This window comes from Spermophilus citellus, assembly GCF_964194105.1.
Source record: "Spermophilus citellus genome assembly, chromosome: 4".
Taxonomy (NCBI): Eukaryota; Metazoa; Chordata; class Mammalia; order Rodentia; family Sciuridae; genus Spermophilus; species Spermophilus citellus.
In genome coordinates, this window is record NC_138185.1 from 99,857,594 (window position 1) to 99,884,321 (window position 26,728).

The 26,728-nt window shown below is 37.7% G+C and overlaps 1 protein-coding gene across 1 annotated transcript in view; it reads left to right on the plus strand.

Moving 5' to 3' along the window:
- Positions 1 to 713: 713 nt before the first annotated feature.
- Positions 714 to 26,728, plus strand: part of MTHFS (methenyltetrahydrofolate synthetase) — a 55,209-nt gene continuing 29,194 nt past the window's right edge. Inside the window, exons 1-2 of the mRNA XM_081293309.1 lie at positions 714 to 1,179; positions 7,290 to 7,551. Coding sequence (XP_081149435.1) covers positions 1,063 to 1,179; positions 7,290 to 7,551 — 379 coding nt within the window. The 5' untranslated portion in view covers positions 714 to 1,062. The remainder of the gene's footprint in view (positions 1,180 to 7,289; positions 7,552 to 26,728) is intronic.

Consider the following 26,728-nt stretch of genomic DNA (forward strand, 5'->3'; position numbering starts at 1 on the left):
CAAACCCATATCAGAAAAACCAGGACTGTGAGCTTATCAATCTTACCAGATGCAGCTCCCTCACATAAAAAGAGAGGCACCTAAGACAGTGGTGTGGAATCACATCCATCAGACAATCCACTGAACACATCAGGAGGTTGACAGGCATTGAAAACCCAACTCCACCCCCAGGACTTCAGCTTAGCTTGATTGTCCTGCTTGATGTGGCTGGCCCACTTTGAAACTGCCTGCTGTCTGCCCCCGTGAAGAATAAGTTCTATCCCCTGAAAGCTCTGCACCCAGAACTAGTTCTTAGGCTGGTTCATAAGCCACCTGCAGTGATTTTTTTGAATGAATATATGCTCTGCCTCTGCTCTTCAAAGGCCTCTTGCAACCCTGTGGTCACCTAACCCTTTCATAGCCTTTCTTGTAATACACCCACACATAATTTGGTAAAATATGATGTAATTAAGATTGAAATGGAATAAGAGAATTTGTGATTGTTTCAGTCATAACACCAAGAGAATCAGGAGAATTTTTTTTTTTTTTGGTGAATTAAAGCCCATGAAAATGATGTGGCTTTTCAATTTGTAATTCAATAAACTCTGACATTGTGGAAAGACACAAATATGTCTGGTTTACATTCATGGCATAGCCTCCTGAGGACACCGGCTTTAGCCTTGTTTTTAACCCCCTTCAGTGCAGTACTGCACTACAACAGGTGAGTACCAAATCGGGGTGTATTGTGAGCTGCCTGTGGAGCACCCCTCGCAGTTGTATTACCATCTCTGTAGCCTTGGAGAAGGGGTGAAGAGTTAGGCCGCGTCGGGCTACACAACACCAGCCTGGCAGGGCCAACAGAGCACATTGCCATTCGCTACCAAGGGCCGGGAGAGGGGCGGGGTCTGTCCATCAGGCAGCGCTGAGGCTGGGAGGCGCGCAGGGGGCGTGGTACCGGCCTGCGATCCGCAGGCAGGGGGCGCGCCTCGCAGGGTCCTGCTGCCCACAGGTAGGCGGATTCAGCTGTGCTCGACCAGGAGCGGGAGCCGAACCAGCGGACGCCAGCGGGCTGACTTCGGCGGGATGGCGGCTGCAGCCGTGAGCTGTGCCAAACGGAGCCTACGGGCCGAGCTGAAGCAGCGTCTGCGGGCAATCAGCGCCGAGGAACGGCTGCGCCAGTCCCGCCTACTGACCCAGAAGGTGCGAAGCCACGGGGTAGCTCACGCTACTGCGGACTCACTGGCCGAATTCCGCTGTGCCCGGGCTTGCGGGTCCACGCAGGCGCAGCACCTTGAGCGCGCGCACGTCCCCTCGGGTGCACGCACGTTCCCCGGCGCGCGCACGCGGCACTCGCTTCTCGTGCTGTGGAGGCGCTGTAGGCGCGGTGGCTCCAGTATGAGAGGAGCCCATGGTGTGGTGTGGAGTCGTGGAACTAATGAGGAAGAGGAAGGGAGCGGAGTTGTTAGCATGGGTGGCTCCTGTGTTGAATGAGAACTTCTTAATGGGGATAGTGGAGATACTGAGGTGAAACCAGGGTCAGAACGCGAAGTTCCGGTGAAGGAGATGGGTGGACGATCCCAGAGCTGAGGTCCCTTCAGTCTTAAGGAAAATGAGCCGCGGCCTGAGAGGCCAGGCATGTCAGTAACACGATCAGAGAAAGATGCGTTTAGTTCAGTCCAAGGCACACCCCAAGAGGGTGCGGAGGTGCCAAAGGACGGAAAACAAGTTGACTTCTCTCAGCACGTGGACGTCGGGGGCTGTCTAGAGCCTCCAGGGCTACTGTTTTATGTCGCAGAGTGGGTAAACAGTCAGTCCTTTTTTTTTGAATTAATGAGGAAGTGATTATCTTACTCAGGCTTCTCAAGAAGGTGGGAAGCAGAAGAGAAGCATAGGAAAAATGAGGTTCCCCGTTTGCTTTATGACTTTGTTTAACTGACTTGCTGTACATTTTCAGTTTGCTATGAAAAGCTTAATAAAGTGACATTCACTGTCGTGAAAGCATGCTTTAAAGATGTTTGGGAGGCTAGTTTTTGTTGTATGCAGGAGGGGGGCATCAATGCCCAAAGATTAAGTATATATTAGTAATTCCAAGTTAAACTAATGATTTTTGCCTTCCCCAGTACCCTATCTTATGATCCGTTATTTTCTCAAATTCAAGTTTCCTATGGGGTAAAGTCTTAAAACAAGTACACACATTTCATCTTAATAAATGTAGGTATGCCTGTAGATGTTAGTTCATTCAAATGGAATGATTTTAGCTAATATTACGAAGGCATATCTAGGTGCTTTAGTAGATATTGAGGATACAGAATCTTGTCCTTATATTAGTTGCTAAAAATTTAGCCAATTTATTCACATACTGAACACCATTATACACTTTGCTATGTACTGGGTTGTAGGAAAGAGAAAGATAATTGTTGCTTTAAAGCAGTAGAGAATATGAGAGGAAACATGAATTGAAAATTATAATGCAGTTAGAATATGCTGAAGGTAAATGTCAGTGTTGTGGAAACAAGCTTTGGCAGGGGATTTGGAAAATTTGAGATGAACTTTGAAGTATAGATGAAGTTTGTTAAGTGAAGGGAAAGATGGGGTGGGGAAACATTTGCAGGGATATGTAGGCAAGAGAGGGCAGGGCGTATTTAAAATAAGCTTCGGAACTACACAGATCTGGATTTAATCTGGCGCCATTCCTTTAAAAAAAAAAAACAACAAACTGTTTATATATTAGACAAGTCCCCTAATCTCTCTGAATATGCTTGAAGTTCTATTGTGAGATTGAAGTGGTGTATAAGGAATGTATTCAATATTTTTTAATAGCTCCTGTAGGAGAATATACTGGTAGCATTTGGATAATGGGTTGGGGAGGGAAGACAGAAAAAAAAAATACGAAGACCAGTAAGGGGCTGTTGTGATAATTTAGGTGAGAGATAATAAAGACATAATCCAGAGGATGGGCATTGAAAAATGGGGGAAAGGAGATAAGTGGGAGATTGTGTAGTGAGAATGAGCAGAATTTGGCAGCTGACCGGATAGAGGTTAGACAGTACTGGAAGGAGAGGGTCACCATTCCAAAGTTTAACATTACTGAATTTATAAGGAATGTAGGAGTTAGAGTAGATTCTGGAGAGGCATAGGGAAAATAAATTCAGTTTTTTTTTTTTTTTTTGTCTGTGTGTCCACAGAAGTTTTTTTTTTTTTTTTTTTTTTTTTTTTTTTTTTTTTAAATAGGGTCTTGCTGTGTTGCCTAGATTAGCCTTAAATTTCTGGGCTCAAGCAGTCTTTCCTCCTCAGTCTCCTGAGTAATGTCTGTAAATTATAATTCATAAACTCTAGGTGGAAATAGTAGATTTATAGAGGCAGAACTACTGGCAGCAACAGAGTGACAACTAAGATCTGGCATCAAAGGAAGAGAGAGAAAAATTTAAAAAACCATATAAGCACATATACACATACAAGCACTTTGTTTCATGACTCTTATTATTTGCAGTGAACTTTAATATTTTCCTTTATATGTCATTTAAAAACACTGATTATAACTCACTAATTATTTCATGACCAACCAATGGATCATGTCCTGAAACATTGGTGTACTGTGACTAGAACAGTGTTTTGCCTTAGTGAATTCTCAGTAAAGGTATTATTAAGTGATGTCTTTATCTGAATCATAAAAAAAATTATTAGCACAGCACCTTTTTTATAATTTAAAAATTTTATAAGGAAAGTAATGTATGGTAAAGAAATTCAACTTTATGTTTTATCTTGACTTTTTAAGATGAGAAAATTAGTACCCCTTTATTTGCTTTGTTTTTAATATTATTTGCCAATTTCTGCGACCTATTTGATATTGTCAAGTTTTATATGTAAACTATTTTCTGTAACTGTAATGAGTCTACTGAGTGATAATTCCAAACTTGAAATTTTGGTGAACAGTACTTAGAGTATTTTTGTTTTATAGATTATATTCACAGTAGAACCAAATTGTATAATTGAATATATAAAAAAAAGGATCTATAGTTTTAGCTCACTGGATATGTGTGGCTAAGAGGATTATTTCAAATGTTGATACCCAGTATATTCTCTTTTACTCTGCATCTGCTCAAAACCATGCCACATTTTAACTTTGTTCCTATTTAGAACCCGTATCTAATTTAGCTCTGTATATTTCCAGGATCTAAAAATTGCCTTTATTTTTACCTTTTTGACAAACAAGAGTATGCCTTTGTCTTATCCATAGATTGTTTTTCATTGTACCTGTTAGAATATAGATCCACTTTCTTTTTCAAGACATCCCAGCCCCTGTTTCTTTGTGATCTGGTTGCACAGCCGTTGCCTTAGAATTTCTGCTTACTTTTCTGCTGAGTTAGGGCTATTTTCTGAGTTTAAATTTTTTTTCCTTCTTATTACAGTATATCCTCAGGAAAAAAATCTATGGGGGTGGGTAAACTTTTTATTGATTTTTGCATTATAATATTTTACCCTCATTGATAATTTGAATTTAAAATTTAAAATTATTTTCCATGTCATGTTCAATTCTTATGGCCTCCATTCAATCTAGATTGGCATCTTTATTCATCTGTTATATCTTTGATTAATTTCTTTTCTTTTTCACTTTTGTGGAATTCTTTTTAATTTTTTTTATTTCTAGATGAACATAATACATCTATTTATTTATTTATTTTTATATGGTGCTGAAGATTGAACCCAGTGTCTCACATGTGCTAGGCAAGTGCTCTACCACTGAGCTACAACCCCAGCCCCACCTTTGTGGAATTCTTGTTGATCAGATAATAACCTTAGGTTGGTTTTCTGTGTCTCTACATTTTTTCTCATTTTTCCTATTTTTGCTTATTTCCCTTTCTCCAGCACTCTCTCCTAAATTGTTTTTATTTTGCTAATCATAATTTTAATTTCCAATGATTATTTCATAAATCTCTGATTGCTTTCTTCCCACAGCAGTCTCTTGATATTTTACAAATGCAGTTATCTTTTTTAGTTTGAGAAAACTAAGTAGAGTTAAAAAGAACAACAACAACCACAACTCTGTTCTTTAACTTATCTCAGTTTTCCATTGGGCTATCCCCACTCACTCCCTTTTTATTCTTCTACTTTGTATTTTGGCTTCCAAAAGATTTGTTGATCCTTTGTAGTGTGTACTTATTTATGGATGAAGTTGTATTAGCTTATGGGATGTCCTCTGTCTTTAGTAGTCACTTTGGTGGAGAGCTTAAGGGAGGAATATCTTCTATCTCACCTGTATCCGTGTTTTCAGAGTGTTGTGATCTGCTGTTTTGTTTGTAAATACTGTCCCATCCACTCTCTGTTTTACAGGAATTATTCAATCCTCTATTCCCTTATTCTCAGTTCTATAATGGATTGTTTTCATGCTTCTTTGCAAGTGTCCTGTAAAGGGATTTGAGGAAGAAGATTGTATGCAAAGTCTCACACTGCATTTTTTTTCACACTGCATTTTAACTGATCTTTCTTACTGCTTATTCAGCTCTTGCTTTTCTATATTCTGCATTTTTTTTATGATAAGAAAAAATAATTTTAATAAAAGAAAATTCTCACGGAGTTCTTAGTAAATGAGATCATGTTTATGAATGGGCTTGGTAAACTGTAACCGCATAAGGCAACTTCATGTCCTCGGTGTGGAGTTCAAGCTCCAGCTGTCCAAAAATTACTTCAAAGAGGTTCTCTTTACTATTCTTGAAGAGGGTCACCGCCGCTTCCAACACGATCCATCTGGAGCCGCTTCCTGCTCCCCCCTTCACCTCAGCGGTAGGGACACTTTCCCCAAAGCGCAGGCCTCGGGGATCTTCCTCCTTAAATCGGGGAAGAAGGCTCCCTAATCCGTTTCGTACTAAACGACCTCGGGCCAAGTCTGCTTTTGTTGCTGGTTTTCTCCAGTCTCTGAGCTCCCCAGATGAGGGATATATTCTGCATTTTAGAGAACAAGAAAGATAAATTCTGTTCATTCATTCATTTTTTTTTTTTGGTGATATTTGGGACTTTATGCATGCTAGGGAAGTGGTCTACCAGTTTTTTTTTTCTTCTTCTAATTTTGAGACAGAGTCTTGCTAAATTGCCCAGGCTATTATTTTTAATGAGTTCTCATTCTTACAAGAGTGGTGTGCCAGAAAGGGTAAAAGAATCAGTGATCCTTCTGCCTCAGCCACCTGGCAGCCAAGGCACACAACTTTCTCTTATAGCACCTGAATGCTAAAAGCCTCAGGCTTGCCTGAAGTCTGAGTTTCACATTTCCATTTTTCTTTGCCTGTGTCAGGTCTCAGCAACTGTGCAACTTTTCAGAAACCAGGAGTTAACTTACTTCCTCAGCACTAGTTGGTGTTTTGTATCTACTTAATTTTCCTTTTCCTCTTTTTAAAAGCAATAACTTGACTTTCTATGCCTGTGTATTTTTGCTAGTCATATTTATAAGAGGCTTTTGCAATGTTTTTCTTGGCTTGGAGGACAGGGGAAAGTAGAAAAAGAAAGGAGAAAAAAAAGAGAGCTAAGGGCCAACATCTGAGTCCAAGTTCCTTAGATTGTTGACTTTTTTTATGATTAACAAAGCTCAGCCCCCTTCTCCTGCTTGATGAAAGATTCAGCTGAATATGGATTCTTTTACAATGGCCCCCACTCCCATCTTAATTGACAATTTAACATTCGGTAAAATGGAATGTTGTGGGGGTAGAGGGGCTGAGAGAGAATTATAAGGCATGACCTTGGGGAGCTTATGAACTGGTTCAGAATACTACATTTGTAACTAATAGATAATTAGTGATCAACTCATGACAATACAGAATTAAGTGTTAAGTTACCTATCAACAGTAGATGCAGTGAGGCTCTGCAGAAGTTAGGAAAAGTTAGGGTTTGATCTGTGCTTTAGTTGGGTAGAATTTAGAAGAAGAGAAATTGACAATACAGGGAGTGAAGTTTTGGGGAGCCAAGGCTCAGAAATAGAATAAAACAAAGACTTTAGTGGAAGCATGTGATATGACTGGAGATCACTAAAATTGGTAAGTGGGGTCAAAATTGAAATTCTCAAGAGATGATGACTTTTTAATGAGTTTTCATTCTTACAAGAGTGGTGTGCCAGAAAGGGTAAAAGAATCAGAAGTCTTGGGTCCTGAACTAAAAGTCAAGTTTCAGGGCTTAGCATTGTCTAGCTTATTATACATTCTGCTTTCTTTTGGAAAGTTAAAAGAAGTTGGAAAAGGCTGAGAGAGAAGGGAGAAACTCTTAAAAGTCTCTAGTTTTTTAAAGTATAAACTTAGAAATTATAATTGCTGTCATTTCCTGTTTAGGTGATGGCCCATAGTCAGTATCAGAATTCCAAAAGAATTTCCATCTTTCTAAGCATGCAAGATGAAATTGAGACAGAAGAGATCATCAAGGACATTTTCCAACAAGGCAAAATCTGTTTTATACCTCGATACCAGTTCCAGAGCAACCACATGGATATGGTAAAATTAGAATCACCTGAGGAAATTTCTTTACTTCCCAAAACATCCTGGAATATTCATCAACCTGGTGAGGATGATGTTCGTGAGGAGGCTTTGTCGACAGGTGAGTCTTTTGGTGTTAGAATGGATGTCTTAGGATGTTGTCAGCTGTGATGAGATTTTAGATCTCAGATCCACCTGTTATGTTTGGGTCAGGGGAATTGTTTTTCCTCTATGGATGAATTTGTATTCCACTTATATTTCGAACACCCATATTACCTGGGTTAGGATATGGTATCTTCTGTAAGTTATGAAGTGTCAACTACAATAGTAAGATATCAATGAAGGTATTGTTTTCTCATAGGCGCTTGCCCTAGATTTATGGGCTGAGTAATTTTACCCTTTCTCAAGGTTCATTTATACTCTGTAGGCTAGTAAGTGTATTATTATTAATGCTAGTGCCTTTATATATCCAGGTTAGACCCATCAACTACCCTCTGGGCATTTCTACTTGTATGTCATGTGGGTATCTCAAATGCATCATGTTCCAAACTGAATCATCTTCCTTTCAATCCTGACTACCACATACCAATCTCAGTTCATGGTACCATCAGCCATCCATTTGGCTATGCCAGATATCTTAAGGTCTTGATTCTTCTTTCTTTTGTGCCCTACATGCATTCTGTTGCTAAGTTTAAGATGCCATAGTCTCTTGCCTGGGTTACTGTAACACCCTCTAACTGTTCATTTCTACTTCTTGCATCCTCTCCTCCCTCTCAGTTCACTATCTACATAGTAATTTATTTATTTTGGGGGGTGTGGTTGGTACTGGGGATTGAGCCTAGAGCTTTACACATGGGAGGCAAGCACCCCGCCACTCAGCTACATCCCCATGGTAATTGAAACAATATATCTAAACATCAGTGTGAACTCTTCTCTTGCCAGTTCATAGTCTTTTGGTGACTGCCTGCTGCCTTTAGGTGAATAAACATTCCTTTAATGAGGCTCTTCCTGATCTTGGGCCTCCTTATCTTCCATTTTCATGTTTTTCAACACTTGGACTTCATAGTGTTAATTTCACCCACTCTGAGTATACTCAGTTTCTCAATTCAACTCTGCTTTCTCTACTGCTGGCTCTTTTGGTAGCAAGCTTTTTTGTTTATTTACTTATTTTAAGGAAAACCCACGAAAGGCACAAGGAACAGACTGAAAGAAAAGTTATGCACATTGTCATTGTTACTGCAAAAAAGAAGCCCTATCTTTTGTAGTAATTTAAATTTATTTTTTTAAATAAGTAAATTTATTTTTAAAATTTTGTTATATATGGCAGCAGAATACATTACAATTTACATTATACATATAGAGCACAGTTTTTCATACCTCTGGTTGTACACAGAGTAACACCATTCATGTCTTCATACGTGTACTTAGGGTAGTGATGTTCATTTCATTCCACCGTCTTTCCTATCCCTATGCCCTCTCCCTTCCCATCCCTCCTCTTTGCCCTATCTAGAGTTAATCTAATCCTCCTATATTCCATTGTGTGTAAATGCCACATTTTCCTTATCCATTCATTTACTGAAGGGCTTCTAGGTTGGTTCCACAGTTTAGCTATTGTGAATTGTGCTGCTATAAACATTGATGTGGCTGTGTCCCTGTAGTATGCTGTTTTTCAGTCCTTTGGATATAGACCGAGGAGATGGATAGCTGGGTCAAATGATGGTTCCATTCCATGTTTTCCAAGGAATCTCTATACTGCTTTCCATATTGGCTGCACCAACTTGTGGTCCCACTGTATGAGTGTACCTTTTCCCCTACATCCTTGCCAACATTTATTGTTGATTGTGTTCTTAATAGCTGCCATTCTGACTGGAGTGAGATGAAATCTTAGAGTAGTTTTGATTTGCATTTCTCTATTTGCTAGAGATGTTGAACATTTTTTCATATATTTGTTGATTGTATATCATCTTCTTAGAAGTATCTGTTCAGTTCCTTGGACCATTTATTGATTGGGTTATTTGTTTTTTAGGTGTTTAGCTTTTTGAGTTCTTTATATATCCTAGAGATTAGTGCTCTGTCTGATGTGCATGTGGTAAAAATTTGCTCCCAAAATGTAGGCTCTGTATTCACCTCACTGATTATTTATTTTGCTGAGAAGAAAGCTTTTTAGTTTGAATCTATCCCATTTATTGATTCTTGATATGGATTCTTGCACTATAGGAGTCTTATTAAGGAAGTTGGGGCCTAATCCAACACAATGGAGATTTGGGCCTACTTTTTCTTCTGTCTCTAGTTGTATTCCTAGGTTCTTTATCCACTTTAAGTTGAATTTTGTGCATGGTGAGAGAAAGGGGTTTAATTTCATTTGGTTGCATGTGGAATTCCAGTTTTCCCAGCACCATTTGTTGGAGAGGCTATATTTTTTCCAATGTATGGTTTTGGAGCCTTTGTCTAATATAAGATAACTATAGTTATATGGGTTAGTCTCTATGTCCTCTATTCTGAACCATTGGTCTACAGGTCTATTTGTGCCAATACCATTGCTGTTTTTGTTACTGTTGCTGTGTAGTATAGTATAAGGTCTGGAATAGTGATGCTATCTGCTTCATTCTTCTTGCTAAGGATTGCTTTAGCTATTCTGGGTGTCTTATTTTTCCAGATGAATTTCGTGACTGCTTTTTTGATTTCTATGAGGAATGACATTGTGATTTTGATTGGAACTGCATTAAATCTGTATAGTGCTTTTGGAAGTATGGTCATTTTTATAATATCAATTCTGCCTATCCAAGAGCAAGGTAGATCTTTCCGTCTTTCAAGGTCTTCTTTGATTTCTTTGTTTAGGTTTCTGTAGTTTCCATTGTATATACCTTTCACCTCTTTCATTAAATTGATTCTCAAGGGTTTTTTTTTTTTTGAGGCTATTGTAAATAGCGTAGTTTTCCTCATTTCCCTTTCAGAGGATTTGTCACTGATGTACAGAAATACCTTTGATTTATGGGTGTTGATTTATATCCTGCTACTTTGCTGAATTCATTTACTAGTTCTAGAAGTTCTCTGGTGGAACTTTTTGGGTCTTCTAGTTTTAAAATCATATCATTGGCAAATAGTGCTAATTTCTTCTGGTTCTTTATGCATACTCTAGCCCATGGCTGCTTAGGAGATTTTATTGTTATTAAGCAATCAAAGAGCTGAAAGCAAAATAAGCTAAAGGTGCCTGTTTGTATTATAAAGCCTCAAACTCATCATAGAAGTCTATATTTTGACTAAGACTTAAAAGGAATTTCATCACAACTTTATGCAGTCTTGTACTCATATCTGTTTCATTCAATATAACACCATGCCTTATAAAATCAAAATGGTAGAGCTGGAGGTGATAGGGTCAAGGACTTATCAATTTTGTTACTTTAACTTCTCCTGTATTTTCCATTCTTGAGGTTTGCTAATTCTGAGGCATGAAAAGCATATTCAGATCTACATCCTTCATGTCTTTTATCATTAGACCAGATTAATGTCAGCATTATAAAACTCTTTTGTGTCTTCAAGGGGAAAGATTATAAGAATTTTGATTTCAGTGAGACAATAAGGGAATATAGCATATCTTGTTGGGGGTGGGGGGAGCCCAAGTTTATAAGATAAGGAAATACAGGAAGTTTTAGGCCTTGACATTGCTCAAACTTAAGCTACTTCTCTAGACTCCCAGGTTCTAGGACAGAGCTCAGAGTATGTTCCCAATCTGGCTGACTATGTAAACTGCTCCTCTGGTGCTTGCATATTTTCTGTAATGTACTTGCTAAATGAAATTCTGCATGGTTTTCTCCAATAACCAGTTCCTCCAGAGGCAGCTCGTTCCTTTTAGAATAGCTCTGCCCTTTCTATACTGTCTTCCTTGGGTTAAACTAAAATATGTTCTTTTGAACTTTCATACATTTGTTCATTCCATTCAAGTCCAGCAGTGGGAAGAGCTTTAACTTAATTGTTAAGAGATTGGAATAAACTCAGTTCAAGTCAGTGAGCTAAATTATCCATATATGTATGTTTTTTAGTACATCACTTGGCACATAGGAGCTGTTCAGTAAATGATAACTACTATTTTTTAAGGAAAGCAAAATTTTGCTAGCCGAGGATTTCATGTTTTAATAAATTTCCACCAGATATTTTCTGAGCATGTGTTTTGTGTCAGGTGCTATTTCAGATTTAAGGTTCTGGACCTCAAGGGACTCACAGTCTACTGGGAGACAGAAATTGTATATTAATAGAATAAGTATCCCAACCTGTAGTGTATGTCAAATATAAGTGTCAAATGAAAAGTCACTGAATATTAAAAACACAGAAGTTTGGAGATTGATCCTGAATTTAAAAAAGGCTACACCACAAACTGATTGTTAATTTTTTTCTCTTCCATGGTGTTTATCCATGCTGTATGTGTGATAGCTAATGCTATATTTGTGATATCAGTGGCTTTCTTCCCATGCACTTTTCTTTGTAGATACTTGCAAGCTGGGTTGCAGAGGATGGGGATTATACCGAAGTTTCTTGCCACTGCAGTCTGGGGGCCTAAGGTCCCCAATGTTGTTTATAGAAACGTTTGAGTAGGCAGTTCTCTGCTGTTTGTTATCTCCTGGCATCACACTCTGCACTGTGGATTTTTACTAGCATCAGCAGCTTAGAATGTGGCAACTTCAGTGCTAAAGCATAAATCTAGCTTCATAGTGTTTGGGACAAGCTGATCAAAGCTCAGATTGTTCTCTGTGTAGCCTTTGTAGTCTGTTTATCTTTTTTGTTTGCTCATGTTATCTCAGCTTAGAAAAGAGTGAGCTTTGGTGTTCTGAGTTGCAATTTTAAGTTTCTAAGCAAAAAATTTATTTTTTATATAGCAAAATAAGCCAATTAGCAAATGAAGTAGAGGGACTGCCTCTGTACTGAAGTATCTTCGAAATGAGGGATGCTTGGGCAATTAGATTATCTATCAGGTATCGTTCCGTTGAGAGTATATAATCTGATTCAACCTGGCTTATGTAAAAAATGGGGTTTTATTGGTCCAGAAACTGAAGAATCCATAGAGTTGTGTCATTAGAAGTCAGTCTTTCTCTTTTGTCTCTGCTTCCACCTATGTTGGCTTCATGTTGTAAGGCCACATGGTAGTCCGTGGAGACTCAGGTTTCTACAGCATCTTTATTGCTAGCAGTCCTAGCAGAATAAAAGCAAGTCTGTTTTCTAATAGTTCCAATAAATCCTCATCCTAACTCTGATTGAACCAAGTGGTCATCCCCAATTTAATCACTTATGGCCAAGGACATGGAATAGACTGATGGGCTTATGCCTGAATCTTACATGCCCATCCCTGACCTGTTCTCTGAGACTAGGGAGAAAGGGCTTGTTGATGGACTTATACTGGGTTGTATGTCCCCACTTCTGCAGCCTTGCTCAAACCATGGAGCTGAGGGTAGAGTGAGAGTGATTCACCACCTGAAAAACATATGCTATTTCCAGAACAAACAGGGATAGATACTAGAAAGTAAAAAAATCAAGTTCACCTATGCTTCCATTCATTTTTGAAATAATATACTCTAGCAGACCCTTATAGTCATAGCTTTGTCAGTAATGATTTTAAGTTTCTGATCTTTCTGGAGGCTTTATGGGAATTCATATCTATGTGTGGATATATAAAACTTAACCTAAATAGATGATCATTATGTGCACTTTGTCATTTTCTACCATAGCAGTTTAAAGTAATTAAATGGGACAGCATCAAGGACAGTTTTTGAATATACCCTTCTAGGCTGATTATGATCAGTACTTTTGGGAAGGTTAGGATTGGTTGACTTCATTTCTTTCTTTACTAGGGCTCCATGACATCTGTAAGAATTTAATAAAGTTAATGTGTATAGATTCCATCAAAACTTTTGACATAGTCATGATTTCCTTAAGGATAGACAGAAGACATTTGGATTGCACAATAACACTTTATTTAGAAAATATTTCCTGAGCACCTAGTCTGTGAGAGGTGTGATGGGATACAGCAGGGAATGAAGTGGACTTGGTCCTCAGTGTTCTGGAATTAACTAACTGGTCATCTTCATTGAGGCAGGGTTGTATACTAGCACCGTCATAGGTCTCTTTCCTCATGCTGTCCTGTTCAACTTCTGAGATATCCCACTGTCCCTTAATTTCAATACGTTGGATTCATTCTTATCATTCTCTTCATGTTTTTTATATTTCTGTTACTAGTCAGTGTGTGAACATAGGATTATCCTCACCCCTTTTCTACCTATCCAGGTATCAAGTATTGCCAGATTTTTCTTTGTGGTGTTTTTATCACCTGTGTCTCTCTAATTCCAGCCATCCTTCTTCAACAGTTTTGATACTTCATATCTGTTCCATTGGAATAAACTTCACATTGGTTTCCTGGCCAAATTAATTTCACACAAATACCTTTCTGTGCAGGTTACCTACACTGTTCTGAAAATTTGGGATAATGACAGGCCCCACTCACTGTGTTGATGAGAGGATGAAGTATAATGATGTGTGTAAAGTGTGAAGCATTCTGATTTGTTAGGGATCAGTGAGTTATTATTAATACTAAGCAGTAAGTATTTTCCCTGGCTGCCTCCAATATGCTAAGCCCTTGCTTCTTTAATCCTAACATACTTGGCACTCATCCTCATGCTTTATTAATACTCCTTGGGAGCATTTCCTTTTCCTTGCAGATAGATTTAGTATCTTTAGGAGCAGAGACCTCCTTCTAAGTCATTGTATCATGGGGATCTAGTATTACATGGTTTGCACTGTAGTCTTTCAGTAAAAGTTTCCTGAAGTGAAGCTAACATTTATTATGAATTCCAAGAATGTTTATACAAATGCTTATACTTTATAGCTGTGAAAGAAAACCAGGATTTAAAAATTATAAGCAGAGAGGGAAACTTCAAAAAAGTATAGCAGAATTAGTGGTTTTATGGATGCTATGACATTTTTATTTGGTATTTGTGAGTAAAATATTAACATCAATCCTGGTCTGAGCCAGGCTTGCCTGGGGAAATAGCCTCGATATTTTTCTTCCTGTAGTGTGGTTTTGGGGAAGCCTTAGAGTTAAGATGAATGTGGAGTGTTGTACTTGGCTGGCTGTTGGTACTGCCACATCTGTGTTGGGAGTTGGCATGTGAGCCTTGGATCTGTGAGACTAGAGCTATATGAAAGATCAGTGGGAAACAGAGGCTATAGCTTGTGTCAAGGTGACTCTGCTTTGGCTCTTGCTGCACAGTGAGGAGCAAAAGATGCCATGTACTCAGGTAGTTGCTGGACCCTGGGTGGGATGAAGACTGTGTACCTGCTATACTTCCTGCTTTGTGTTCTTCTATAAGGCTAAGTACCTGTGGTGCCACCCAAGTCTGAGTGCCAACTTAGAACTGCTGGGTCAGTGCAGCATTCTCAGTGTGGTCTGTGGAGATTCAAACACCACTGCTACACAAAGGACTTGTCACATGTTCATGAGAATTTTTCTGTTTAATTTTTACCAAGCCAAGAAATAAGTAGTTATAGATCTTACATGGTTTGATATTTTGATATGATTACAGCACCAGCTCGTGCTCTTACTGGAACTGGAGTTTCTAAACCTTGAACATGTATGTCTTTTTTTTTTTTTTAGAGAGAGAGAGAGAGAGAGAGAGAGAGAGAGAGAATATGAGAATTTCAATATTTATTTTTCAGTTTTTGGCGGATTCAACATCTTTGTTTGTATGTGGTGCTGAGGATCGAACCCGGGCAGCACACATGCCAGGCGAGCGTGCTACCGCTTGAGGCACATCCCCAGCCCCGAACATGTGTTTCTTTTGCTCATCAGAAATCTTCCTCATTGATTTTATTTGAACTTTTGAAATAAATTATCCTAGCTAAAAATAAATTAAAGCAGTTTGGAATGTGTTTTTGCATATTACATCTGCCATGACAGGAGTTTTGGGTGACTTCCCTCTCTGGACAATTGAGAAAATTGCCTCCAGAGTTAGGCACTGTGAGAGGCAGAGCCTTACTGTCCTTGCAACATCTTCACTATTCAGATGGGATAACTGCAGTGCAGGGAGGTCAAGTGACTTCCCCAAGTTAATGAGAGTGTGAGGTCACTCATTTCTCCTGTTTTCCATCCCAGTGCCCTCTGAAGTGCTATCTCTTTTCTTTACACCTCATTCATTAAGGTTGCTTTTCTGCCTGAATTTTCCTTCTCTTTCCTGATAGCACACTGCATTAGAATCATCATTCATGGAACAGGTACCCTTGATAGTTGTATACATGGGAATATTATTATATTTTCTCAAGGAAGAACATGTATTGAGCCAGATGTGTCTAAAAATACACTGGTCATGAAGTTAAGCTTTTTTTTTCCCCCCAGTCATTTTGTACTCAACAAAATACACAGGAAAAACAACTATGGCTTTCATTTATAAAGGGCCTTTCATTTGAATGCTAAGTGTACCCATGATAGGCTTCCTTGGACCTGATCCAGAATTGTCTATTTTATCTTTTGCAGCAGGAACTTAAGAATATATTCTCATTTCAGAGAGTGGTAATTTACTTCTTGTTAACTCCCAGCCCATTAAGATTAAAAGATACTTCCTTGGGGTTATGGCCTATTATTCTTGCCAAGATGGGTTATCCTGCTAAATGTTCTATTCAAGCATAATGATTCGTTGACTGTGCTATTGAACACTTAAATATCTTTAAAAGAACTAACCCAGGTGACTTAAACTCCCTTCACATAGAACTTCATTCATTTAAACTGCTTTTCCAAATCAATTTTTATTTTATTACCTTTAATTGAAACATTAAATTTTCTATTAGGTTTATGTAGGTTTTTGTACACATTCAATTCAGAGAAGTGGCAGAATTTTTAAGAGAAGTCTGAGTTAGAAAAAAAAATAAATGAATAAAATGAGTTATAATATTCTTTTTTTCCAGAAAAGTGAGCTAGGGATTTTTTTCCGTTGAAGTATCAGGACAAGATATGATTTCAAGGATTTTGTCTCCATAAATGAAATTTTACCTTTGCCTCCATTGACCTGTGCAAACATTGGAGTCAAGTTCTATGTTGTAGGTTATTGCAGTGTTCGCCTAACTGGCCACATTTTTTCAAATTCCTGCTGAAGTGATCTCAATTCAACTAGATTGCGTTACTCCACCACTTGAAAATGCCTTCATTGCCTAGAAAATAAGCCCAGGTTCTATAGGAAGATTCAAGGATGAGGAAAAGAGGTGCTTTAAAAATTTTCCTTTCTGTTTTTGGGAAGGTCACTTTGCCTTTGCTCACCCATCTTTTTTCCTCTGCCTGTTGTACTCTTAATCATCCTCAAGGTTCAGCATGAGTATTGCTTCCTTCAGAGGACTTCCTAGATTCCTTCATCAGATTTAGGTACTTCTTCCATTGTATTTTTCTCTGTGTTATTATCCAAAGTCCCATGTGTTGGATGGAGGCTTGGTCCTTAGCCCATGGCACTATTGGGAGGTGATGGAGCCTTAAGGAGTTGGGGCCTAGTGAGAGGTCTTAGGTCAATGGGAGTGTGCCTTTGAGAGGGGTAGTGGGACCCTGCTTTCCTTTTTTCTTTTTCCTTCTCATATCCTGGTGTCCTCACCATGAGGTGAATTGCTTTGCTCTGCTACACACACTCTACTCTGGTGTGCTGCTTTACTGCAGAACCAAAAGAAGTGGGTCCACGAAACCATGGACTGAAACTTCCAAAACTGTGTGCCAATAAATCTTTCTGCTTTATAAGTTGATTATCTCAGGTATTTTGTTACAGTGGCAAAAGCTAATATATAAAGCATATGCTTAGTAATTATATGTTAAATGAAATAGCTGTTTGCAGTTGCAAAAAATTCAAACATAATAACACATAATCATCAATGTTTATTTTTTGTGCTAATCAAGCCACATAGGTATTGGTTATTTATTAAAAAAAAATGAGAACAAGCTAATACTAGTCCCCTCTTATCATTGGTTTTATTTTCTGTGGTTTTATCTGCCCTTGGTCAACTGTGGTCCTAAAATATTAAGTGGACAGTTTTAGAAATAAACATTTCACAAGTCTTAAAATGTACATCGGGACTGGGGTTGTGGCTCAGTGGTAGAGTGCTTGCCTCACATGTGTGAGGCACTGGGTTTAATTCTCAGCATCACATATAAATAAATGAATAAAATAAAGGTCCGTCAACACTAAAAAAATATAAAAATATGTACATCATTCTGAGCAGCATAATGAAATCTTGTGACTTAGTTTCTGTCCCACCTAGGATGTGATTCATCCTTTTGTCTAGGTTATACATGTTGTATACACTGCTTGCCCATTAGTCATTTAGTAGCTGATATGTTTTCCCACTGACTGTTCAGTACTTATGTTCAAGTGACCCTTATTTTACTTAATACTGGTCTAAATGCACAGAAGTGGTAATGCTTTGGCAATTCAGATAAGCCAAAGAGAAGCCCTAAAGTGCTTTTTTAAGTAAAAAGGCAAAAGTTCTTAAGGAAAAGGAAAACAAAACAAAACAAAACAGAAAACTGACATATATTGAGATTGCAGAGATCTGTAGTTCAATAAGATTTTGATAGAGAGCATGTTCATATAACTTTTTTATACTCTATTATTATTATATATTAATGTTAGTTATTATTAAATTCTTGCTATGTGTAAATTATAAGTTAAACTTTATCATAGAACTTTATGTATAAGAAAAACCACAGTATATGTTTGGTTTGGTACTATCTGAGATTTTGTATATCCACTAGGGGGTCTTTAAATGTTTCCTCCACTGATGAGGGGGACTATTATATTACTGTTGGAGGATGTAAGCAGCAAACTGTGATGTGGGAATTGAATAGAAACAAAAGTATCTTTTTGACTGCCCATGTCATTCCTTTGGGTTAAAACAGTCAGATTCTCTATAAAATTTTAAGTGCTCTTTGGGTATAGTGATACAGGCAGCCAGAATAATTCATAAGAAGTCCTTAGATGAAATAGTTTATCAGATTGTCTAGATGAATGTTTTCAAACTAAGCCATGACTCATTAGTAACTTAAAATTCAATTCAACAGCATTAAAACAAATAAATGAAAAATAAAACGAGAAAGAAATAGGAAGGAAACTTTTAGTTGAGGGGAGAGTGGGGCGGGGTGGTAGTGGTGGTGGTGGTGGTGGCGGTGGGTGGGCAGGGTGGGAAGAGAGTGTATAAAACAGATTGTGGTGTTTTTCTTGCAGTAGGTTCCAAAATGTTTTAAAGCCATCTCCTCCAAAGGACATGAATCTCTTAGGGGCCCTAGCAGTGGGCACACATGGAGCAAAAGGACAATCATGGAACATTTTCAGGTGTAATTTTGGTGAAAAAAACCCCACACAAACCAAGTCCCACATTATTTTTAAAACAACATAATCACATATATAATATGTAGTAGAAGATAAATAAAACTCATGAATTTTAAGGACTAAACATTTGAAGGTAAAGCACATTATTAAAACAAAACCAACTTGGGCCCTGTGGGGAGGCTTGCACAGAACCTCCAGGGTTTCAGCCTTCTCTGCAGTTATGTGAGCAGGAAAGTTTGGGAATTATTGTTCATTTCAAAAGCAATATTCACTTGAGAGAGGAAATTTTTTGTGTTAAAATTTTTAATACACCGTTTTAATTCCTCTGTTGATTTTAAGTTCTATTTTATTTATTTTTAATCCTTCTTTAGGGGATTGCATTTTATAATTTAGCACATTCTGCTTCAGATCAGTATTCACCTATTTCCAGTAAAATATAGCAATTTTGCTCTTATATAATTCCATTCCCCTGCTACTATTTGTGTTATTCTTTTGTAATGTGAATCACATCTACATATACTATAATACTATAATACAAGATAGTATTATAATTATTGCTTTAAAAAGGTCATATGTTTTGAAAAGAGAAAAAAATAATTTTTTTTTTCTTGCAGTGCTAGGGATCAAACCCAGGATATCACACATGCTAGGCAAGTGCTCTACCACTGAGCTAATCCTTGGCTAAAAATATAGTCTTTTTATCTTTACTTTTCCAGCTGGGAATGTAGCTCAGTGGTAGAACACTTGCCTAGCATGTGTGAGGCCCTGGGTTCCATCTCCAGCAGCACACACACACACACAGAAGAGAGAGAAGTCAGCTGGTTATTTTTTGTTGTTGTTTCTTTCTGTTATCCTGAGTGATTTTTCTATTTGTCTTATTGATTTGCTTGATATTGTTCTATAAGTCTGTGAAGCTCTGTTCAGTTTTCTTTATTCTTTTTTGAGTCAGGGTCTTGCTATGTTGACCAGGCAGAGTGATGGGACTCTCAAGTAGCTGGGATTGCATACATGCACCATCATGCCTGGCACTATTGTACATAGTTGCATCATTTTTAAAAATATTCTTCAGAATGGGTTATCTCAACTTATCTATCTTCAAGTTTACTGATTCTTTTCTTTTTTTAAATGTTTAATTTTTGGTTATAGTTGGACACAGTATCTTTATTTTATTTTATGTGGTGCTGAGGATCAAACCCAGTGTCACACGCATGCTAGGCGAGGCTCTACCTCTGAGCCACAACCCCAGCCCAAGTTTACTGATACTTTCTTCCTACTTTTAAGTGCCTCTAGTGAAATGTTTATTTTGCTTATTATACTTTTCAATTCTAGAGCATCTATTTGGTGGTTCTTCTTCCTCGTCTTCTATTTCCTCCTCCTTCATATCACTGTAAGGAAATGTTTAAGAGAGGAACTTTTGAATTTGCAAACAAGTGGTATGTGGAAGAGATTCATAATATAGTAATAGTAATAGTGCATTTTTTTTCATTGTTTACTACTGCCAGGAACTGTGCTAAACAAGTTTTCTTCATTACCTTATTTAATTCTTCTATATCCTGCAGAGACATTGGTGCTGTTAATTCCTAGCTTCTTTATTTTATAGATCAGAAATAAGACTCAGATAAAGTATTATCCTTGGTCACTCAACTCATGATTGGCATAAAAGAGATTAAGACCCAGGTCATTTTGACATAAGGCCTGAGTTCTCAACCACCACATCATATACCTAAAGCTGTAGTCTGGCACCAGAAGATATTACAGTGGACTAAGATAGTATGATGAGGACTGAAATTTGGAGGGTCCTAAAGTCTGGTCCTCTTCTGCTCTTTTTTACCCCCCCTCTTTGTTTCCTGGAGGATGTACTACATACCCTTCAATATTGACTGCATCCTATTGCTCAGCCAGCTCTGGTTTCACTGAGAGAATGGACTGGGCCTCCATGGCTGATTTTTCCCCAGTGTTCATTCCCATGGTAAAAAGGCATCCTTCCCCACATGACATTTCCCTGTTTAAATAGGCATGGTCTCTGAGTCCTATAATACCAGAGGGTTCTATGGGCTCCACAGCATTACCCAATTATAGAATTAGATCAGAGAAAATGGAATTTCTTTATTATAGAATTCTTAATGATCTCTGCAGAGATTAAAGCATAAAAAAAGCTGTGTTTAGTTCAGAGAATTATTTTTATTAAACTGCAGATTTCTGTTTGGGATGCCTATTAAAATGAAATGAACTAGTTGTAATTTAAACATTTTTAAATTATAAATTTAAAACATTTTAAATTTTATTTATTTATTTATTTTGTGTGTGTGTGTTACTGGGAATTGAACCAAGGGTGCTCTACCACTGAGCTACATCCCCAGCCCTTTTTATTTTGAGACAGGGTCTTGCTAAATTATATAGACTGACCTGAAATTGTGATCCATCTGCCTCAGCCTTTCAAGTAGCTGAGATTACATGCATGCACCACCACGCCTGGCTTAAATTTTAATTTTCAATAGCATTTGAAGTCAAGATTTAATTTTTCTTTCTTTTTTTAACCAAGAATTTTAAACTGTCACTTCAAACATTATACAGATTTTCCTGGAGCTTACTATTTCTGGCCTTTTTTTTTTTTTTTTTTTTTTGCAGTCAGTGTAGCATTAATATTATCTTTGAGAATATCCATGGTAATTAATTGTTATCATTCAGCAAGACTAAAAATGAATGATTAATTACCAAAGAGGTAATGAAAGAGGATAATATGGAAATTGCATAGTGATTTAATATTTTTACTTTTTACTTTGTTTTTTTTTTTTCTTTTTCTCTTTTTTTTTTTTTTTTAAATTATTAGTTGTTCTTATTTTTTACTTTGAAAAGTGATTTTTTTGGGGGTGGGGTGGGGTGCAGTATTAAACCAGTGTTTAACCACTGAGCCACATCCCAGCTTTTTATTTTTTGAGACAGGGTCTTGCTAAGTTGCAAAGGGCCTCCTAAATTGCTGGGGCTGGTCTCCAACTTGGGAGACTGACCTCAAATTCTTGAGTTCAAACTGTTATTAAGTGGGGTCTGAGAAGGTTCCCCAGAAGGGAGAAGGGGACTTCAACTCAGCCCTGGCAGGTTCTTGATTTATTCCACAGAAAGGAATTTCAGAATGAACCAAAAGAGGTACTCTACCACGCGGCCTGCGCAGTGGTTTCATTAATGAGGTTCTAGGCATTAAGTTAGTTAGAAGAGATCGAAATAAAACACACAAACCAGTACCTTATTTTACATTGCTAGGTCCGAGACGGCTCGCCTCCCTGGTTCCCGCCTCCAGCCGCCCAGCAGGGCAGCGGAGGATTACTCTGGGCTAGCAGGAGAGAGAGAGAGTGAACACGCCTGGGAGTAGCCTTTTATTTGGGGGACAAGAGATTCAGGGGAGAATTCCATCCAATGAAGGTTGAGGGGGGGCTGCACTCCAAGGTCAGGGTCAGTGATTGGGTCTCCGGGGTCAGTGGTCACGCACACCCCCACACGGATGGGCTCTCTCATCAGGAAAGGGTCGGGATAGCTCCAACACAGCCAGAGCGCCTCAGGCCCTTAACGGGAGTCACCCAATCACGTGTCAGAATGGCTCTCCACAAGGCACAAGCAGAGATTGATTCAGGAAAGCAAGCAATAGAGCAGAAGGCCAACTCAAAGGAGAGGGAGTGCAAGTGCTTGAGAGTGACTGATATGCATCTGGGGGAACTTTGTAAATGGTGTGCACGAGAGGTACTTGGGGTCACATCAGCTTAAATGAACTCATTTCTCAATTCTTCTGATCATGGAGCACAGAGCTGGTCACAGTGATCTGGTTGTTTTTAGAATCTTTAGGTTGATGTTATCTAGTTAATAGCGCTTGGACTGTACTCATATCATGGGTCTCTAACAATATATCTTTCTAGGCTTTATTAAATTGGTCTAAAAATACATGTGTAAGCTAACAAGATGTGTAGGTGCTAATTAACTTAGTTCACAATTTGTTTATTTTTGGTTCTTATAAGAATTCTGGCCTGTTGAAAATAGGCTTGGGGACCTAGAGTTGAAGATAAGAGTGCTCCTTGAGTCTTTAGATTTAAAGCTACAATTCTTTTTCCTTCCCTGTTTATTTCCTTTCTACATATCCTTATTCTTCTGTCCTTCCTCAAAGCCATCCTCCTACCTCGGCCTCCTGGTGCCTGGCTCCCTATTTGCTGTTTTAGTCAATGTTCTCTTCTTCCAGAAAAGTTACAGGAGTATTATATTCCTAGTGTTTTATAACTGGCAAATAATCTAGCCTGGTGACTCCTGGCTTTAGAGTTCACTGAAACATTTGCAGATTTTTCAACTGCCTTGTTTTCTTCCTATCTTCCAGCTGAGATTAGCTATACTAAAGGACTGGGGATTTTAAGGGCTGAGTATAGCCAGGTGGGCAGAAGTTGCAGTGGGCTGTTGGTGTTGATAGGGTAGTGGTGGTGGAGGCAAGGACAGGTCAGGGCTGTGGGAGACATGTAGACCTTGAACATTTAGAACGAAGACCAGGAAGACAAGAAGAAAGTGTGTGGAAAGGGATTTAGAAGGATGCAGAGATCAAGTCTAACTCTTCCTCCTCTCCCTGATGACCTTGCTTTCCTTTCCCATCTCTCCCTCCTGCCCCATTTTTTTTTTTTTTTTTTTTTTTTTTTTGGTACTGGGGATTGAACCCAGGGCCACTTAACCGCTGAGCCACATCCTCAGCCCTTTTTTTGTATTTTATTTAGAGACAGGGTCTCGCTGAGTTGCTGAGGCTGGCTTTGAACTCATAATCCTCCTGCCTCAGCCTCCTGAGCTGCTGGGATTAGAGGTGTGTGCCACCTTGCTTGGCCCCACTGTCCCATTCTTTGTCTTTCCTTCATCTTCTCTTTCTTTCTTTCCCTACCTATCATCCCTGACCTAATTTTTTTTAACATTTAAGCAATTAATGTTTTTATCTTTGTTCATTATTGCCTTCCTTCTGTCCTATGATTTGTTTTTTCCCTGACTTCTTATTCATTTATTTTCATTCTTTTCTGTTTATTTACAAAATTTCATTGTATTATATATATATATATATATATATATGTGTATATATATGTGTGTGTGTGTTATATATATGTGTGTGTGTATATATATTATATATATATAATATATATATATAATACAATGAAATTTTGTATTATATATATATAATACAAAATATATGTATATATGTATCCACACACACACACACACACACACACGTACATGTGTACTACATTGAAGGGGTTCAGTCCCAGAATCATCTACCATGGTTACATCCCCACCCCTTTGTACTTTTTATTTTGAGACAGGATCTTGCTTAATTGCTGAGGCTAGAACTTTTTATTTTCTTGCCTTAGTCTCTGGGATCACTGGGATTACAGGTGTGAGGCACTGTGTCTAGTTCTTCTATTTTATATTAATAGTATTGGATGCTTTGTTGCCTCAAGAGATACTTAGAATAATTTAAAAATTTACTAAAATGTTTTGACCACTTTATTTTGTGGCCCTGGAATAAGAGATTGATACATACAATTTATCACTTTTGGAAATGATTGAAATTTTCTTTGTGGATTGATATATTTTGGTTATTTCAGTTCATTAGGAATTACATAGGACTGTAAGAAGCAGAAATACCGTGAAATAGAGGCTTAAACAAGGAAGGAGATTATTTATAATTTCTTTTCATGCAATAAGAATTTCAGTGCCAGGTGTTGACATTGTCCTCTTAGCTCAAGCATGATACCAGTGTGATCCGTGCAGTTTTTGGCTTTTCTTTCACAGTTGTAATGACTGGAGACTTAGCAGTCATTTTATATCCATAGTGGGCAAGGAGAAGGAAGAATGGGCTGATGACAGTGGTCTAATGTCAATTATGCCCACTTTAAGGAGCTTTCCTGGAAACCCTTACATCTCATTAGCTTGCACAATAATAGAGTCTATCCATAAGGGAGGTTGGGAAGTTAGTTGTTTTTAAACAAATCATAAGTTTGTCAATAAGGAAGGGCAGATAGAGTGGGTATTGGGTTAGTAATTAACAATTCCTGCCAGTCAGTGTTCTATAAGCTTTGAAAGAATCTCTGTTTGTCTAGAGGACAAAGAAAGATCAGTATTTGTATTTTCAGGTCAATTTCATTCCCAGGCTTATAAATTTTGTGGTCTAAACCGATTACTGAATAGTTTTAATTGTATTTATAGATACATGTAAAAATTTGGGGAAGTGTTATAATCTCCCACTGTCTTTAAAGTTTTATTAAGCTTTGTTAATTTCTAATATGTAATTTTAAAAATTATGTGTTTCAACACTATGTTTCTCAGCATGGGCTTCCTAATTATTATATTTAATTGTGGATTAATGTATATATGTATGGATTGATTGATTGATTGCAGTACTAGGTATCAAACCCAGGACCTCACGCATGCTAGGCAAGTTCTCTACCACTGAGCTAAGCCCCATCCTTAGTTGTGAAATTTGTATTGGTTATAAGCCAACCTTCTTTTTCCATTTAAAACCCTTGTCTTGAATTCTACCATATCCATTTAGGCACCTCTCTGTTGTTTTTGGATTTACCCTTGGCCCTGTGCTTCAGATTAAACTTTGGATGTCATTTTCTGTGAGTCATGCTTCTTGTAAATATCTTACAAATGGTTTTTGATTTTTTTCATCCACCTGGGAGTCTTTTTTTTTTTTTTAATTAGGGGAGTTCCATCTGTCCTCCTTTTTGTGATAACTGGTATGTTTGTCCTTCTTTGTATTAATTTTATTATCTTTTTTTGGGGAACGAATTGTTTTTTGTCATTTCTGTTTATTTATATCCTTTTTCTCCCTCTAGTACTAGATAGTAATGCATTCATTTTTGGTATTGGTTACATTACAATATTTTTTGAATCTCAAATTCTCACTAGCATTATCAATATAGTATCTATTGACTTTATAACTCCTGTGAAAGAAAAAATTTTGCTTTTTCTTTCAACTTTTTATCTACATGAACTGGGGTTTTAAACTAGTAATAATAAAGATGTGTATCTATTCTTCTTTTTTAATTTTTTTTTTTACTTTTAGATGAACACAATACCTTTATTTTTATGTGGTGCTGAGGATCGAATCCGCTGCCTTCTACATGTGAGGCGAGCACTCTATCACTGAGCTTCGATCCCAGCCCAAGATGTGTATCTTTAAGGAATGATTTTACTTTATTAATAAAGAACAATCATTTAACAATTCTGCATATTCCCGGTTTATGACTTTCTGCTTCTGTTTTTATTATACTATATGCTTTCCTCTTTCTTGATTAATGTTTTTTGATTACTTTCTTAGTCAGAGTTCCTTTAAGTAATTTTTTTTTTCAGAGTGATCTATGTGGGATATATTTTCAGAATGCTTGTATTTTTGATGTCTTTATATACATCACTGGATTCTTGAATGGGGTAGAATACTTGCTTCATACTTTCTTGTCTTTTCACTCAAAATTATAGTTCAGGAGTTGACAAATATTTTCTGTCAAGTGCCTCTGACAAATTCCTCCTTCCTTCATATTTTGTTCTTTGTAGGCTCTCAATGGATTGGATGATGCCCACCCACATTGGGAGGGCATTCGCTCAGTCTACCAATTCAAATGTTAATTTTTTTCTAGAGACATCCAGAAATAATATTTAATCTAGGCACTCCATGGGGCAGTGTAGTTGACACATAAAATTAAACATCACATCAAAAAACTACTCTCCTTTTCCAGAACTCTTTAAAATACAACTTATCATATTTCACTTTGACCCTGAGATTACCTTCTGTTCCACACAGAAACTTTATATATAGAGTTCCTTCAATGATGACTCATTTTCAGTAGCATAAAACTATATTTGAAGTTGTACAAAATTGACTATTGTATATTGAACTCTATGTTGAAGTAGGAGCAGAAAGATTGATATAAGACAAAAACAAGTACA